This window comes from Cheilinus undulatus, linkage group 1, assembly GCF_018320785.1.
Source record: "Cheilinus undulatus linkage group 1, ASM1832078v1, whole genome shotgun sequence".
In the NCBI taxonomy this organism is placed as follows: Eukaryota; Metazoa; Chordata; class Actinopteri; order Labriformes; family Labridae; genus Cheilinus; species Cheilinus undulatus.
The window spans coordinates 29,053,755-29,072,014 of record NC_054865.1 but is presented as its reverse complement, the minus strand read 5'-3'; the positions used below and the strand labels follow the sequence as shown (position 1 = coordinate 29,072,014).

General features: G+C 39.9%; 1 protein-coding gene across 1 annotated transcript in view; it reads left to right on the top strand.

Moving 5' to 3' along the window:
- The first annotated feature begins 1,285 nt into the window (after nt 1–1,285).
- The window catches only part of loxl1 (lysyl oxidase-like 1), a 31,039-nt gene continuing 14,064 nt past the window's right edge, over nt 1,286–18,260 (top strand). The window contains exons 1-3 of the mRNA XM_041786525.1: nt 1,286–2,784; nt 12,098–12,206; nt 13,091–13,228. Of these exons, the coding sequence (XP_041642459.1) occupies nt 1,698–2,784; nt 12,098–12,206; nt 13,091–13,228 (1,334 nt within the window). The 5' untranslated portion in view covers nt 1,286–1,697. The remainder of the gene's footprint in view (nt 2,785–12,097; nt 12,207–13,090; nt 13,229–18,260) is intronic.

Genomic DNA, 18,260 nt, shown 5'->3' with positions numbered 1-18,260 from the left:
AACAGGCTGACAGTATGATGCTCCTAAAATGCTTCATTTAAGTAGCCACCCTTATATTAGTGGGTTATTTAGCTATGTAGCATAGTGCATGTATGTAGACATCAGTAGTTTACCCTGATACTTCTCTCAGTGACCATAGTACATAATCTTGTACTTTATATTTTCTATTCTGTGATCATTTGCCTGGTAAGGAGGTAATAAATGTTAATAAGTATTTTTGCATTTGTGTTTTTCAGGATCCTGTTTCAAAGGTGATGCTGTAAAGAATGCTGTGCTTTCGTTAGTCCATGGCAAATTTTGGTCATTGCCTGCAATTTATGTAAAGAAAAACACCATGCAAACAGCTGCCTTTGATAACAAGAGGAAATCGGATTCTGTTTGCATGCTCTCCACGAATGTAGGCAGTAATCGGGCTGTTTCAAATCCCACATACATGTGTTAACTAATGACTTTTCCTGCAGAACAGTTGTGTAAATGAAGGTCTCAGAGTGCAACAGTGCTTTGATAGTTCTCACAGACAACAGCACACACAGTGTTGTCCTGGGGAGCTCTGCGTGCATGCATGTTTTTTTGTGAATTCAGTGACTACAAGCAGCTTGGGGAAAGGGGTGGAGAGAGGTGGTGTGTTCATTTGCGTGCATTTGGTGGGAGGAGGGTTATGAACACTCTCCCAGTTGACCTCAGTTTGATTTTTTTCTGGGTGGGGTACACAAAACAAATTTGCGAATGTATCCAACATGTAAACAGAGAATTGTGTTAAAGGGGCAGCATCACGTCATTCATATGAAGTCATTTTGTAAATTAGCAGACAACTCATTGTGCAAACAAATGAGCTGCTAGAAATGATGTTTTCCCCCTCAACAGGAATTTGTTATCTTTTACTTTAGGGTTTGTATAAGAGCGGCCTGTTGTTTATTGTGTCGACTGCATCACCTTTCCTGTTTCCAATCATGCTCTCACACATCTGCTAATATTTATTGTATATTTTTCAAGGATTTAAAGGAAAACAACAGCCTTTACAAGACCAGTGGAAAAATAAAAAGTCATGTTCTCCCTATCTTGGCTTGTACAGGATGAGAGAAGAATTCAAGCAATCCGAGGTGAGAAGTGTTACATGTCTGAATGCCTTTGCAGATGGTAATGTTGACTCTGGAAGCCTCACGGAGCCCTGGCTGCAGCAGGCCAGGAAACATCACTAGCACTAGGGCCATGTGGGACCTCGACTTAAAAAAGTTTGAGATTTTTTCACAGTCCATTGTAAGCAATCAGGCAAATAGAAGCTTGCAGTCGTACAGTGCACAGGCACTTCTTCCCAGAAGGCAGGAAGCAATGCGCAGTCTACTGACAGGCGAGGCAGCCGACCGACAAGATATCAGGACATACTCTCATAGCACTAATAGACAGTAACACCACCTGTGGGTCTCCTAAAGCCCACTTTTTAACTCCTGTGTTTGATTGATCCTGCATGCAGATTCAGTCTCCTCTACCGCTGGCAGTGAAGACCTGCAGATGCTCTCAACCTCAGGTTTACTTTACAATCCTGCAGCAGCCGCAACGCTCACTCCAAAGCTGAACCCGCTGGGGGAGGATACACATGTTTTATTGACAGAGCTACAGGTGGTTTGAGTTTAAGCTGCTGTTGGACTGGGAAGGTTTTTTTTTTCTGTGTGGTGAGCTGTGGCATCATCAGAGCCAGGATGCTGCCTATTTTCATGGCATCTTTGGTATTCCTGCTGCTGGGCTCGGGGAAAGCTCAGGACGCCGCACAAACTCAGGGGCAGAGTCAAAGTAGGGGCCAGGGTGCTTCAGCCACTCCTTGGAGGCAGGTGATTCAGTGGGAGAACAATGGTCGGGTGTTTAGTTTGCTTAACAGTGGAGCTGAGTATGTTCCAGCTGGAGCAGGAACACAGGACAGAGGTCCGAGGGTGGTGGTGTCAGATTCTCGTTCACGATCCTCTCGTAGACCTCAAGGAGGAAATGTGCGACGGCAGGCTCCATCAAGAGGATCCTCTGATACTGTTCGGGGGCAGGCAAGGCATCCTTTTGGTTTTGGACAAGTGCCTGACAACTGGAGACAAGCTGCGGGCAGCACAGGTGGAGGCCAGTTCCAGGAATCATCTAGCACTCACTTCAGGCCATCCACAGGCTCTTCGTCATCATCTTCCTTTTCTTCTTCTTCTTATAATGTACCATCCTACCCACAGAATCCATTTCCTCAGCAGCCTCCCTTCCAGCCAGTACCGTATGACCCTACTTATGTGGAAGGACCAGTGAGGAGCTATGAGCCGCCCTTTGGGCCGGTTATTGGTGGAGGCTATGGTGGTGGAGGATATGGTGCTGGTGGAGGGTACACTGGGGGAGGGTATGTTGGTGGCATTGCCCCGGTTCTCCCGGGTTCCCCCTCTGATTTTACTGACGATGGCTACCGCTACTACCAGTCTTATGGCTACGGGCCCAATCCTGCGGTTCCTGCACGTGCCGCCCAACCACCATTTACAGATGGTCTGGACCACAGATACACCCACAGTCTCTACAATGAAGACTCGGCTCCAGCTGTTCCTGCTCCTGATCCCAACCAGGGTGCCCCTGTGACAGTGGATAGGACGGGAATAGCTGCACAACCACAGCCACAAGTCAGGAGCCCTCAGTATGAGCAGTTTCCCCCATTTGGAAGACCCCAGCCTCCATTCCAGCAGCCCATCCCTCCAGTCAGAAATTCCCCTAACTCTGCCATTGAGAACCCCAGTATGAGTGTTGGGAGTGTGTACCGGCCAGAGCAGAGAGGTACAGTATGCTTTTTTTTTTTCAAGTTTTATCTACCTACGTCATCTATTCTTTAGTTGTTTCCTTGTTCAGGAAGTTAGTCAAAATCCTAATATCTTCAGGAGACATTAGATTCAGATTTAGAATTCGTCCACTCTAAGGTATTTCTGTTTTTGTTACCACTGGACATATGAATCTGAAATACGCACACCAACCCTCAAGAGTATCATTTTGCTAATATTTGTATTTCATATTATTTGAGGTAATCAGACTGAAGCAGCTGCTTCAATCTACCATCTTTTTCAGTTTACAAACAAAGCAGAGTGGATGCAAGATTCATCTTTCCAACTTGTTTGGTTATTGAAACCAGGTGTTGAGCAAGAGCGAGCCCTGCCAATGTGCAGAGGGAGCACACACAGAACCGTCTGTGTTTTTGTGGGGAGTTCTCTGCTATATGAAAGAGGGCTGGCTCATGAGGCGTGTGGTGTTTGGTAATGGCGGTGGTGACCTCATAGAGGGGCTGCTGGTAGGGGGGGTGTTGGTGTGCCTCCAGGACAGAATAGGGGAAACAAAGGAGGGGGGTACTGTACCTCAGAACTCTCTGAGGGGGAGGGAAGATGTGGAAAGTCCCCGTAACACATGGGGTCTATTACTTAAGCTACAGGAAATCAAAGAAATATTTACTCAGAGTTCTGGAAGGAAGAAAGATCAAGTCAAAATATGCATACCTAAGCTAAAAGAGGTTTCTGTAAATGTATTAACGATCTGGAACTGTTCTCTACAACACTGATCCATAAATTTATGAGAATAAAATCTTGACATTTTTTAGATTTTTAAATCATGAATTTATACCCATCCAATATCATAGCATCAATCTCCATGTACATTTTGCTAAGGTGACAATTTCACAATTTCACTTCTACTGGTAGATGGTAGAAACTATAGCACCACTAGATTATTTTGAATCCATCTTTATGTTGCCTTTCCTTCTGGAAAGCACCTGAGATGTTTTTATTTTGCATGTTTACAACTTGGAATGTCCTGATTAGCATTTTTGGCCTCCGCTCTGAAGCTTTAAGTATTTCCATACTGCTGTCATTTTAGCCACGGGATTGCTAATTTTGCTGTTGCTGCTTTGTTGTCTGACTCACACGTTTACAGCCTGCCACAAATTGTGCTCCATTTATGACTGCTGGTGTAAATGATTGGCTGTGCTGATTAGATCAAATTGCCTATCTCCAGTAAATTTGAAAATGCTCATATCGGCTCCAATCTGATGCACGTGATTGGGATTGGGGCACCTCAATTACAACAATTTAAAGCACTCTGCCATCTTTTATCTTTTACATACCGGGTCTACAAATAGCTAAATTACCATTCAACCTTTAGTGATTTGCCATGACTAAAGTTAAAGCACAACTGGAAGTACTTCACTGAGCCTGTCAGTGCCAACATTCTCAGCTTGGATAAACTTGAATATTCTGAGCTCAGTTTTTCGTATACGTACAACTTAAAGATCTCAATCTTTCTTGGCAATGTATGCATCCTCTTTCATGGGAGCTCTAATATGCCATCATATTTCCAAAAGGGAGTAGTTTCTTACACTTAATAATGAGGAACTAATAGCTTTATGTGCAAACAATGCCAGCGTATTCTATATATGTTCTGGCTGCCAGAAAAAGCTTCTGGGCTGAGCTGGAACAGATGAGCAACTCCAACAAGAATCTCAGGCTTTTAGTAAAGCAGATTTGTTTTACCCTAATGATGTTTCCAAATGAGCAGCAATCTCTCCAGTGTGCTGTGTGTCTTTCAACTTCATTCATTAGGCACTCCAGAGTTGCGAGCAACTTTTACATCAAAAAGCCAATTTGTGTGCAGATGCATAAATGCTCCCAGTAATGATTGTGATAGAGATTGAGCCTTTGGGGGCTATAGAAAAGCTTACATTTTTATTTCTCTGCTTCATAGCATGGCATAAAGCTGCATTGTATGCTAGTATTAAAGTAATGGTACACTTTACAATAACTACACATGTTTAGCATTAATAAAACATTAGTAAATACTTAGGTCATGGTCTTAAGGGCAGTGTTAATTATTAAAATTTCATTTATAGAAAGAAATTAAAAAAAAGGTTTATTGATACCTTAGAAGAGCATCAGTAAAGCTTAATGTCCCTGTTAAGTGAAATTGGAAATTTGTGTCTCAACACATGGGATACATTTGAATACAGTTGCTGTAAACGTGTGAAAACACTGAGATATTTGTGTCACTGAACTTTGGACTTAGACTGTTAGAAATATTCACCTCTTTCCTGGCTTGGTTTAATTTGGGCAGAGAAACTATAGTGCCCAACCACGCCCCCGTTCACTATGGGGAATTACTCCACCCACCTAAAGCTACAATGATATAAAATCCCCTAGCAGTGCAGTCTGTAGTTAGCCAATGCTTTCATCGAAAATTAACAGCCAGTTACATGATTTTGTTCACTGTAATGTTAATTACCCAAATCTATCAGCCATGATGGCCTATGGATCATTGAAAGCATCATAACACATAAACAGTAAATTTAATCCTCAACTTCTGTCTCTCTGCTCTGGCACAGAGTCAGGTAGCTGTCTCTGGCCATAGTTCACCATAAGGTTAGGGGGCAGGCCAATTGCTGAAGTGTTTTTCTTAATTTTTTTTTTAATTGAACCAGATACAGCAGGAACACATATCTTACCTCCTGAAGATGTGTTTTCGAATCGCATCAACCAGAGAAAATCAGACCGGATATTTTAATGAATCTTCAGTGAATCAAATCGTAGCCTTTGAATCGAGATTTGAATCAAAATGTTTTGAGAAGGGGGGATTCACACCCCTAGTGACCAGTTTAGCCGACTTGTTAATCTTGCCCTGGTAAATTTGATAGTGAAATTAAACCATTCAGGTGGCTAATCATGCACATCCTTAATTAATGTATAAAAATAAAGCATAATAACCCAAACCCATACCCTCGCCCAACCCAAAATTGACCCCCTTCTAATTCTTGACTAGTGCTTTTCAAATACATCAATGAAAAATCTATGATTGGGTATAGAAATTACATTTTACTAAGTAAATCATCTAAAAATGACCAATAAAGCATCAATAAAGTGTCATAATTGTCTGTAAAAGTCTATAATTGGTTAATAATGCTTTATTAACGATGAACAAAGTGTTTTCTGATTCTTTACTTATCCAAGCATTTCCAAAGTAACCTCAATGATTTGTAAGAATAAAATACTTGCATATTTATAATGCTATGTTTAGCTGAATCAGAGACAGTGAAAAACATATGCAGCCAATGCTTTACATAAATGTGTTTTTTCACTATCTTGGTTGCTCATTAAATTGTAAAAAAAAATTCAGCCTGATAAAGCCACTTGATGTTTGGCCAGCTATGGCCACGTCTCATAACAAATAGCTCAGGGCAGGGTTAGCTAAAGTGTAAAGCTGGCAAGCTTAACCATCAAAGGATTATATATACTGAGAACAATCATAAAGTGTAAAGCAATGATACTATTTGGAAATGAGCCATCTCCCGGTCAGTGCTTTTGAATTCAAACACAATTTAACAGATCAGTCTTTCTTAGTCAGGGTTTGATGCACAGCCAGCTTCACAAAGTTGATGGCCAGAATTTGATATATTTAACACTCTATAGGGCATACTGCATGTTAAATTCTTTTGGAGTAGTCATCAGATACTCTTCCATCTGAAGTGAAAAAACTGGAGGAATTAATTATCATTTGGGTGTCTTTTTTCAAAGACATGAGAAAGAGAATCAGCGGTGGCTGGTCAGTAGGGGGCGCTTGCCCCCCCAATCACTCTTTCCACAAAGAAGGGACAGAAACACGTTCCGTTATTTTATACACACAGAGGAAGTCATGCACTGTCGCAGTACATCTCTGGCTTTCTGTCAGAAATTGTGCCTGTGTTCATTGTTTAGCTCATAGAGAGCTGCTAGGAAAACCGTTAGCAAAATGCAATAAGAAAACTCAGAGCAGTGTTTAAGAATAAGGTCTTTTGAGTGGAGGACATTGGTGGAGAAACTTAGAATTAAAGAGCTTGGACCTGACTGGCCAGATATCAGGATGAAGCAACAAACCTGTGACAGGGAGAAAGTACACTGATGGCATATTAGACTAATAATGCTAAGTATGTAAGTAAATTCATAAATAATAATTTTGTGTGTTAAAACATTTTTGCTGCATTCAGGTCTGGCATTTATACTTTTTACTCAACCAGTCGCTATTGGAGCAGTGACTGCTTGCACCTTATGTATTTTGTAAATGTCCATATTTAGAATAAATATTCAATTAGCACTTTAACATGGTATCGTCATGTATTGAGTTGATTTGAGTTGATAAGTTGACTCTGATAAGAATTAGTTACTTGTGGCTGCTGATGGCCCTTATTATAACCATCTTATTTATTAAATTATATATTATATATAACATTATATTATAAATACTATTTGTTCCCCAAACAAACAAATTCAGATGTTGAAAAAGGTATACTAATATGACTTAGCTCACTGTATAGTAACATCTTTTGATATACCTTACATACATATCAAATTGTGATTTTGTTGAAGCCCCCCTCCCCTGAAGAAAAATGCACCTGAGGAGAATTTGTATGAAGACTGCTTCATCAAGCCATCTCTACTCGACAAGAGACCAGAGCACCAGAGCACCAGTTCTAATACTGAGAAGATGTATTCCTGAATATCAGCTATTGTCTTTTGTCTTATTGCCCCGTGAGAAATCTCTGCATTATATAACCAGGAATACTGTCAGAGAACATTCAGATCAATCAGATCAGACAATGAGTTCAATTTGAGAACAAATTTAATTGGATGAATCCAGCAGGGACTCTGACCGGAGTTGTGCAGGACTATATCTTAACATTAACAGAGTGTTTGGACACCTTAGCATTAGCATTAGTTTTATGTTTTGTCAATTAACCATTTAAAGTGTAATGGCTGGCAATCATAAATATATATGCAGTGTAATAATTTGAGTATATGGAGTATACACTGATAAAATGGCCAATACATCTCAAGTATGCCAACCTTTTGCAGCAGCAGTCCATAGTTGAAAGCAGGAGTATGTACAGAGCAAGCCCTCATGTCTTTATTATGCTATATTAGATGGTTTAAAACGCATGGCAAGATTGAGTTTCTTTTCTCTGTGCCCCACTTAGAGTGTAATGTGTGGCTTTGTCACATGCTGTTGAGAGCTGATCAGCTTTGGCTTCTGAATACACTTTATCCCACTGAAGGAGACCCAATTTCACATTTCAAAAGATTAAGGGACAGAGAACAAAGCCTTTCTAGGGTGAGAAGGAAGAGTGGGGTTGTGAGAGCTATTGGAAAACCTTTGTATTTCACATTGGTCTTAGTGTTTAGGTCTGCCTCGGGAAGTTTACCTTGAGCCCCAGACTGAAAGAGAGAGAGAGTCACCTGGATAGATGCTAAACACTGCATTTATACAGTGAAAACCTATTTAGTTTCCATAAACACACTTTAACTAAAGACCTTTTTGGTAGCCCTAAATCTAAAGATAACACCATATTATTTCATCATCTATTTTTCCAGCTTGATGCAACAGCTCTTAAAGGTCGTACATCATTTTAGTGATTTAAATGAAAGTTCCCAGGCTTAGAGGTCAGATGGTTTGACTTTCACTTTACTTGAACAAGCTCAGATTAAAGAGTGTCTGGTCTTTGTGAGGCTAACAGAGAGGGCTGATAAGAACTCCAATCTGACATGTAAGGCCTGCCTTCTTTTTCAACTTGTTCCTCACGTTTTCTGACAGACTTGGTCAGTGGCCCACTTTAAAAACAGCAGTGGTGAGATCACTGTTGTTTTAGCCTGGAAAGCACGTTCAACTTCACCGTGTCTCTGTCTGGCTCTCTCGCTTTATATCTGTGCACCTTTTGCCTTTCCCCGGCTCTTCATCTCTGACACTCGCTTGCAGAGAGCAAAGAATGAAAAACAGACACTGCCTTGCAACAAGCACTCCTGTGATACTCCAGCTTAGATATTTCTGAGTAAAGCTTTATCCCCAAAAGATACAACCAGTCATGTTATGTTTGCTATGTAAAAGGTTCAGCTAAAGTGACACATTCATATGAAGATTAGTGTCAGGTTGGATCACATCACATAACCAAGAAGGCCACTTGTTATCTGGGCACATTATTTTTCAAACGGTGAGATGCTTATTGTTTTGAACTCTAGAAGAGCATATTGCAAACGTATATGAGACTAGATTTGGGGGATTTGTACTTATGGGGTCTAACACAGTCCCCATGCTTCCTTACCCCTAAACTCACCCCTACTGGAGGGTCAAAGGTGCCTCATAACGAAGCATGATGATAACCTGGAATGATCTGTAATCAGTGGCTATCATTGCTCTCTAGAGCCCACAATGATCCAGCCGTAAACTGCAAGTTCTGTTGCTGATCATATTCTCCATCAGCACCTATATTAATATAAAGTGATAAAAAACCCAATCATCGATATAAAAGAGCTCTTCTGTTTCCCGGATGTTCAGCTGCAGAGTTTGGAAGGGCTGGAATTCAAAGAGATTAAAAGGTGAGCTGATAGAGATTACAATCACTGATGTTGGATAACCAAATGTAATCATTAAAGTAAATACTATCAGTGTCATCTATCAACTTTTTAAAGAAGGGTTTTGAAATGGAAAAATCACAAAAGGTTGTCATATTAGGTAAAAAGAGGAAAATTCATCATGATTGCATATACTTTTGCATAAAATTATGAAAAATTTAATTTTGTTTTTTTGGGAGATCACTTGCCTATGTCTTCACCATAAACTATATGGATGTGGTCTCTATGGCACGACCCCTTAGTGCAGAGGAGACAAAATTTCCACTTCAGGCCACATACATAAATACATAAGGATGGTGGTTCATATACTGTACCTTGCGGATATTACAGAAAGTAAACCAGTCAAACGTAGGCTAAGATATTCTTAGTGATTGCTTAAGTGGAAAATTAATGGTTGAGAAGGCAAATAACCAGTTATTTTATGGATTTTGGGGAGGTCAATCAGACTTCAGGGGGTCCTCGTTGGCCCTGGCTACCACTGGCTCCGTCAATGGAATGCTATTGGTACTGCGATTTCATCCATCAGGGAGGTATCAATCAAGATATTGTTATTATGCAATTCAATTCAATTCAGCTTTATTTATAAAGCACATTTACAACAACCATGGTTGACCAAAGTGCTTCACAGTATAAAAGCAAAACATAAAACAAAAATACATCACTATTAAATAGTAATTTTAAAAAAAGAACATTTTACAGTAATAGTAAAAGTAACAGTAACATCTAAAATCTAAAATCTGTTGGGATAAAATAACCTCATCCTGAATTGAAAGCCAACGAGAATAGATGAGTTTATATATATATATATATACTTTTTTTTTTTTTTTTAAGATTTATTTTTGGGCATTTTTGTGCCTTTATTAGATGGAGGAGGACAGTGGATAGAGTCAAAAACAGGGTCAAGAGTGGGGAGAGACATGCGGTAAAGGGCCTCAGGCCGTACTCGAACCCAGGCCACCCGCGTACATGGGGAGCTCCCTTAACCACTAGGCTACCTGCTCCCCAAGGCAGCAATATTTTAACCATTTACAATGTTGACTCAATTTCATCACATGAAAAAACTATGAGAATCTGGCTGCAGACCATACATCTCTGATGGCCATCCTCACAGACCATTCATCTGAGATGCTGTATATTTCTCAGAAAAACCTGACCTGCAAAATCTGATTACAAAACCATTAATAAAGCCAAGAAAACAATCTTCTTACAGGAAAAAAAGCTTATCCTCCATGAAAACATTCTAATTCTGCAAAAATTATGTAGCTCCGTTTTCAGTGTAAAATACATAGATAACAGAGCTATGAAGCTAAAGTAGTTAAAGCTAAGCTCACAAAGCAGCTCCTTAAGCTACATATCTGTGTTATCAACGTAGCTAAGTTAGTTTTAGCTACGACGCTAAAGCTCATGTTACAAAAGCTAACATAGCTTTAGATAATGTAGCTATATAGCTATCATAGCTACATAGCTAACATAGCAACGTAGCTAAGGTATGGTAGCTTTAGCTACGTTTGCCAAAGCTGACATTTCTTAAGCTAACTTATCTACATTGGCTTATGAAGTGGCATTAATTATGTAGTAAGCATAGCTATGTTAGCTTTACAAAGCTTAAATGAGTCACTGTTCGTGTAACTACTTTTAAAATGGGTTGATACATAATTGAATCCCACATTAGACTTCTGACCTTTATTTGCATTCTATTTACAAAATGTTTCTTAGTCTGTAATGTTTGCAATGGGGTTATTTCATGAATGTAGCTACCAGACTTTGATGAATAAAGTTGAGTTTGAAAAAATATCTAAAACTGGAAACATGTTATACTGGAAAATTACGGCACTTCCTTTCTGAGATATATGGCGTCTCAGATGTGCGGAACAGAGATGTACAGTTTACAACCAGCCCTCTCAAAAAAACATCAATAATTTCTTCTGTTCAAAATGTTTGTTTACAGAATTAGCATGGTAGCAGTGCCTTGAGCTTTAACTTCGAAGTGTTTATAGTACAACCATCAAGCACAGGCTTCATTTTCTAATCTGGGCTATATTTCATTTTATTTTAAGAATTTGATACAGGTCTATTGAAAATAGAATGAGGGGTTGGAGTTGGTCTCAGCGCTGTAGTTTGGACACCCCTGCATGGGTGTCTGAAGAGGCTTATGAAGCCTGATGATGGCAGTGCCATGTTGAAAATGCTGTATAAATCTAGTGTTACGTCAATTTAGAAGCAGGAAAAGGTGGAGCTGAGGTGGGCCTCCTGAAAAACAGTTTCAATATGTCAGCCAAATCAAATACTGGTATGAATACTGATTGTTAAATAAAAGATCTCCCCTGTACAATATTTAGCAATAAGAACCACAACCATTTTTGTACTATGCTGTTAACCTGTTAACTTCTGCTGTAAAAGTGGACATGCTCACATAGGCTTAAAGGGAATCTTTTGCTCTTGGTTCCAGGCTCAGGTGGACACCAAAGGAACTGCTGTTTTTTGAGCCTGCATTGCTGTCCTTTTTTTCCAACCTCTGCTGCTCCATTAGCACCTTAAAGTCAAAAATTTAGATCAAACAGTTTCTCTGTTGATGTAAAGTAGTACCTCCTTGTTTGAGAGCTTAAAGAAGTGTGAGCAAATCCATGTTTCTTATTAAAAAGGGTGTTTTGTAAGGGAAAGTGGTCTGTTTTTCATTTCAGGTTTGCCTGACCTGGTTCCTGATCCCAACTATGTCCAAGCTTCCACATATATCCAAAGAGCCCACATGTATTCCCTCCGCTGTGCTGCTGAAGAAAAATGTCTGTCAAGGTAAACCAGTTTTGTTCTTCATGACCTATATGTGCTTTCTTTCCTTTTATTACATTTTTCATTACTTTTTCAGCTCAATCTTTAACATTTTTTGGCTCTGTGGTGAGCTAAACAAGACATTCATTGATGGTCAACAACAAACTACAACAATTCATTGTTTATTTAAATGCAGCATTAACTCTTTAAAGGTTGTTTCACCATTGACCATCCAGTGAACTATGAACAAGAAAGTGCAGCCTTAAGGAATTCATCACTTCTTTGCAACAACATCCGAAACTTATGATGAAAAAAATGTGACCCACAGCATAACATAAATTAACTACATCCTGCACACCTTCAGGTATTCAGGCTGTCGTTAGTTTAATTTCTCTGTGTTGTCAGATATAGCATCCCCTGAGCCACAGGCCTGGACCTTTTGACTGCCTTTGCACTAAGGACACTGTTGAAATAATGGAAGTGTTCAGTCCCCATGGCTGCTCTTTTTCCCTCTTCCCATCACAAGCACATCAATCCCTCAAATCCTTTTCATATCCTGTCGGAGTTTTCAGCAATCACCGACAGATGGCCTGTTGTAATTTGTGGTACACTCCATTGTCAACAGCAGCCACAGGACAAATGGCTTAGATCTTCAGCAGTAGTGTGAACTCAAGCTTCGTTCACACAAAAAAAGGAAATCATGCAGCAGAATGTTCCCTTTCCTCGTGTTTAAACTGTGTATTTGAGAGCTGGTAATCTGTAGATTGAATTATTTAGCAGATATGCTCCTGCCTCCGAGCCTTTTGAGTTCTCTCTTTCCTTTCTGTATCTTAGATGTGAAAAACATACATTCCTAGATTCTCTTTGCAGTCTCCCTCACTGTTTTTTATCTTGATGTATGTGTTCAGCTCAGCCTATAGCCCTGAGACCACTGACTATGATGTAAGGGTCCTGCTGAGATTTCCACAGAGGGTGAAGAACAAGGGGACTGCTGACTTCATGCCAAACAGGCCGCGTCATACCTGGGAGTGGCACAGCTGTCATCAGTAAGTACTCAATACAACACACCGATTTAACACAAGGTACACAACAAGGTTACAATCAGTAATTCAGTCTTTACTGATAACACCACCAGCCGCTGTAGTGAGTAAAGAGTGATACACACATTTCATAACTTACATATGGACCTTGACGTGAGATGAGTTTTACACCCAAATCTGCGTTTGTTTTGATGTAAGTTTGATAAAAGAGGGCCAAAGTGTTTGTAGATATTATAGTGACTGGCAGTTCCCTTGTGCTACCCCGTTGACCAATGATAGGGCTTGCGGTCTGCTTCATTTTGACAACTCTAACTAAATTCACAGATCAGTTCACTGATCTGAGCATCACTGAGTTCTATTGAGAGATCCCTAGCTACTAACCACATAATGTAGTTAACTGTTTATTTTCTGATCCAGGGTCAATGCTGTCAGAGGCATTTAATTACCAACAGCTGTGAGTGAATGCATCACTCTTCAAAAAGCCTCACAACCACTGACTCATTCATTCTGATTTGCTGCCACTCAGTTGTACCTCCAATCTGTTTCTGGTCTCAGCTGTCTGATTCAGTTCAGGACAAAAGTATCCAAGACAAGAATGCACATATGCTAATAGTTCTGTAGTTGTTCTTTAAAACAGAAGGATCACATTACGATTGATCCTGTGGCTGTCGCTTTTTTACTGATAAAAGAGAAGGCTGGCAGTGATGCCCTTTGTTTCCGTTGAAAGGTGTTTCACTGCTCTATCACAGAAATTGGTGATTGAAATGAACCGTTTCTTGATAAAGATGTATTTTTACATGCTCTGGACACCTCAAGTAAAACCCTAGAACAGTAGTTGCCATGAACACCATCCTAGCTGGATGTTGCGCCAGCCAAAGAATCCCAGTTGGCCTCATTATGTCTATGAGACACCAGAAGATGAAAAAATACATGTTGTAAATCATTTCAGATGTAACTCTGGGTTACAAAATTCACTGGGCAGTCACTGAATCTCTCCATGGCCTGTGCATTACTGTATTAAATGCTGAGTTCATGGTGGGTTTTCAGGTTGTTAAAGTTTTCTGTTGGACATTGGGTCATTGTAGCTAAGGCAAGGTTTTCCTTTGGGCAGAGCTTATTTCCAAGTTAATGCTGTAGGGATGCCCTCCATGACTCTCTTGGACACTCAGGTTAAGTCCCAGTAGACCCCTTGTCTCTACCACTTAGCCTGACTCCTGTTTTGCATGTTCACATCTGGAGGTAGGGTGTCCCAATTCTTCCTGGAATGCAGGGGAGGGATAAAGTTCAAGAGGTACAAAGCCCATTCTTCAGAGACTTTCCATTGGCATGCTCCAAATGGGGTATAATGGGAAATCTCCCAGAATACTTTGCAAATAATCTGTAAGAATGCTGCTAAAGTGTCAAAAGAGCTGTATAAATGTAAGTAGTTTCATGGTTGATTATGATTTAAAATTGTGACAACCATCTAATATCTTAATATAATGTTGTATGTAGTAGCAACATTTATAGTTACCCCAATTCATAACCAGTGCTATCATAAGACACTTTACAAAGAGAACAGATCTAGCCCATGCCTGGTGATGAAATTTCTAAAGACCCAATATTAATCCTCCATTAGCTCACCACTAAGACACATTTAGCAGAGTTAAAGTGGCAAGGAATAACTTCCCCTTACTGGGCAGAAACCTTGAGCAGGGCCAAACTCATGTTGAGCAGCCATCTACTGAAGCTGTGTGGGCTGAAAGGGGTAGAGTAAAAAGCAAATACCAAGAGGGAGGAGGGGAAGGCAGTGGATAGAGGAAATGGAGAAGAAGAGAGAAGGAGGTGAAAGAGAAGGGGTGATACAGAAAAAGAGACAAGGAAGAAACAGAAAAAAATAAAACAAGCAGTGCATCAATAATGAACTAGATACGTTTATGGCCATTTCTTGGATGTGGCTGAAATGTAAGTTATGATGGTAACACTTTGTGAGGAATTGCCTGATATTGGTAATTATTGCAGCTTAAAGTATTACAGCTTTTGGATTTTCAACAATAATAGATGTAAGGTTGATGTTGGTAGATGAAGCAGTTGTAGGCAGGTGGGTTAAACCAGTAGGCTGTCAATTGGTATTAACCCTCCTAGACTAATGTTGTCATATAAAGAGGAGACACAGGTTACAAAACTTAAATAACTTTTGAACCATAAATCATAGCCACTTACTTTTCTCTCAAGGAGCCCTCCATTGTGCCACTGTGGTGACGCTATCCATGCCTTTGCAGCCCTTACAAAGACTTTTCTAGTGTGCCTGGAACTTGGGTGACCTTTCCAGGGCATTTAAAGGTTAAATCCACATCAGTAGCGCCGATATCGAACATATTTTTATCCATTTTCTAATCGGTTCATTCGATCTTTTCTGATGCTAGCTGCTAATGCTAATGCATGACGCAATGAAGGAACAGACTGTTGCAACCAACAACAGTCTGTTCCTTCATTGCGTCATGCTTTGCCAAATTGTGCATGTCTTTACTCAGAGCTATTTAGGGGACTGCCTGAGTAGTATATAATGAAAAGAGACAGAGAGCCTGTGATGTTGTCCTCTGTGTCACTGCAGACAGGAATTGCTTTGAATAATGGCATAAATTCAGCCAATTTATAGAAGGCCTTTGTCGTAAATTTTTGAATAGTTTGAGACTTTTGTCACAGGATGCTTGTTTTCTAATCTTTAAATTATTTGTTTTTTTCTTGTATTTATAGTCCCATAACTTTTTTTCAAAATTCATGTGACATTACTGCAGCACTCTTTTCTCAAATCATCAACATATTTATTTAATTGTGATGAATTATTTACTAAGCCTATGATTAATTAGATTAGATTTTTAATTTACTGACAGCACCGCTTATTGGATTGCTACTTATTAAAGCACTTTTGTGGACTTTAAAGCTTGAAAAATTCAGAAAGCCCCCTTTAGAAAATTGAAACCCAATGCTGACTTTTCAGTTAACTGATATCGTCCAAGTCAGCAGATTTTTTGCTGAAGATCATTGTAGGATGTTTATCAGGCCCTAAACTGTCACATAGAAAGTCATTTCCTTGTTAACAGAGAAGTTACTCATATTTTACAGTTTCCCAACCTTAGTGTAGCTAGCAGGGATCAAACTGTGGGGTCCATTTGAGAGTAAGCATTGTGTGAAAAAGCTCAAATTGAACATCTCTTGGGGATTGCTTAGTGTTGATTATGGTGGTATCTCCATTGTTTTATGACATTACATTCCAAGTAGACCCACTTTTATCTCGCTTTCAGCACATCTGCTCGCTCACATTAGTGCCAAGCTCTGCTTTACTGCCCTCATCTTGGAGGAATGTTGACTGGCCGCTTGGAGATTGGCAGTGTTGTTGCTGTCTGACATCAGTCTGCATTTACACAGTGGTTCCCAGGAGGCACAAAGCCAAAGCAATCATTCCACCAACTATGTGATCAGAGTGACAAATCAATCTATTTTTCTTGTCAATCTGACACCAGATAAGTGAGCAGCTATAGTATGATGAAATGGATATGGGTTACTGGGACAGGGTGAATGTTAACAAAGAAATCCCTTAAGGGGAAGAAAATCTCTCACCCAGACTGTCACCATAAACTTTTCCTGCCCTACATTCTCGTTGGATAAGCTGTGAAGTTGTCGGTTTTGCACATCATTACATTCACCCCTATCTTCCTCACTAGAGTATTGGATGAAGGGAAGGGAAGTGCATCCTCTGGAGTTTTGCAGGCTATGAAAATGTTGGAATCCTCCACATTTTTACACAAATGAGGACACAGATTTCCACATGGAATCTTTTTTCATGCCAATCAATCGGGGAATCAAGTAGGAGAGATTAAAACACTGTTTATCTGAAAGTTCTTCAACTTGTGCTTTATTTTTCTCACTTATGGTAGAACTTTATTTATGTAACCTTAGTGGTCAAAGATCATTGCTGCTGTTTGTGCAGGTGCTTCAACAAATGTCTTCATATCCTGGTTGCACTCTGTGGAAGGCAAATGTCAGGCTGCTTCTAAATAGTTTTCAAAGAACCTGCTGTAGTTCTGTTCATTTTACAACCTGACATGATCTGAGAGACCCTCAAAGTCTTGTTTGTTACAAGTGGAAAATGACTCACAAAGATGAAGAAGGATTGGAATGTTTTGTGTGTTACGACTACAAGTTATTCTTGTAAAAGCCTCTCTGTGTCCTTCCAACACTACATTCTCTGTAGGTGATATAGTCTGAGAGCAGATCCAGGAATCCAAGAAGGCAGGCGACTTTTACAGACCCTCTTTTCTCTGCTTCCCGCACTGTTACTTTCAATTTCACACACACAAAAACACAGGCTGTAGATAATCATCTCAAGACTGCAACATAATGAATGCCAGTTTCAGGAACACAAACAGAGACTGTGCCTTAACCCATCAACAAGCCCTCAAGTTCCCCTCCTGGATTATACACACATGATTATAAACACTTACAAGTGTTGCACAAAAGCCCATTAACATGCACATTTGCATTTGAACACAGACAGAGGGGTCATTTTTCCCATAGGCTCAATAAATGTGGTGTTAAACCTTAGGTAAGATCGACTGGTCTCTACCTGAGGGAAGCTCTTAACTGATTGCCTCTTGAGTGGAAAGAATGAGTCGCTGAATGGTCACTTGCTCCGTCAGTGGAAAGTACCCACCTTTCCTTCCAAGTCATCCCTCAATCTTTAATGACTGTTCCAGTAAAAGCTACTATGTTGAAACATAGGCCATGAAGTAGGGCCAAAGGGCGATATTTGTGTAGTCTGAGTGTGTCTGAGTGTAAGAGATCCAGGGCATATTTCATCTGCTGCAACAATTTCAGTCATCACTAATTAACTGGCAATTCAAGAATCAGATGTTCACAGCAAAATAACAGCAGAATGGCACAGTTATTTGCTGCATAACCACAGCAGTGGTTGACTTTTTAATCTATTATTTTAATGTCCTAGTGAGTGATTGGCTAACTGATTGTACTGTATTTTCTTTATACAATTGCAGTATCT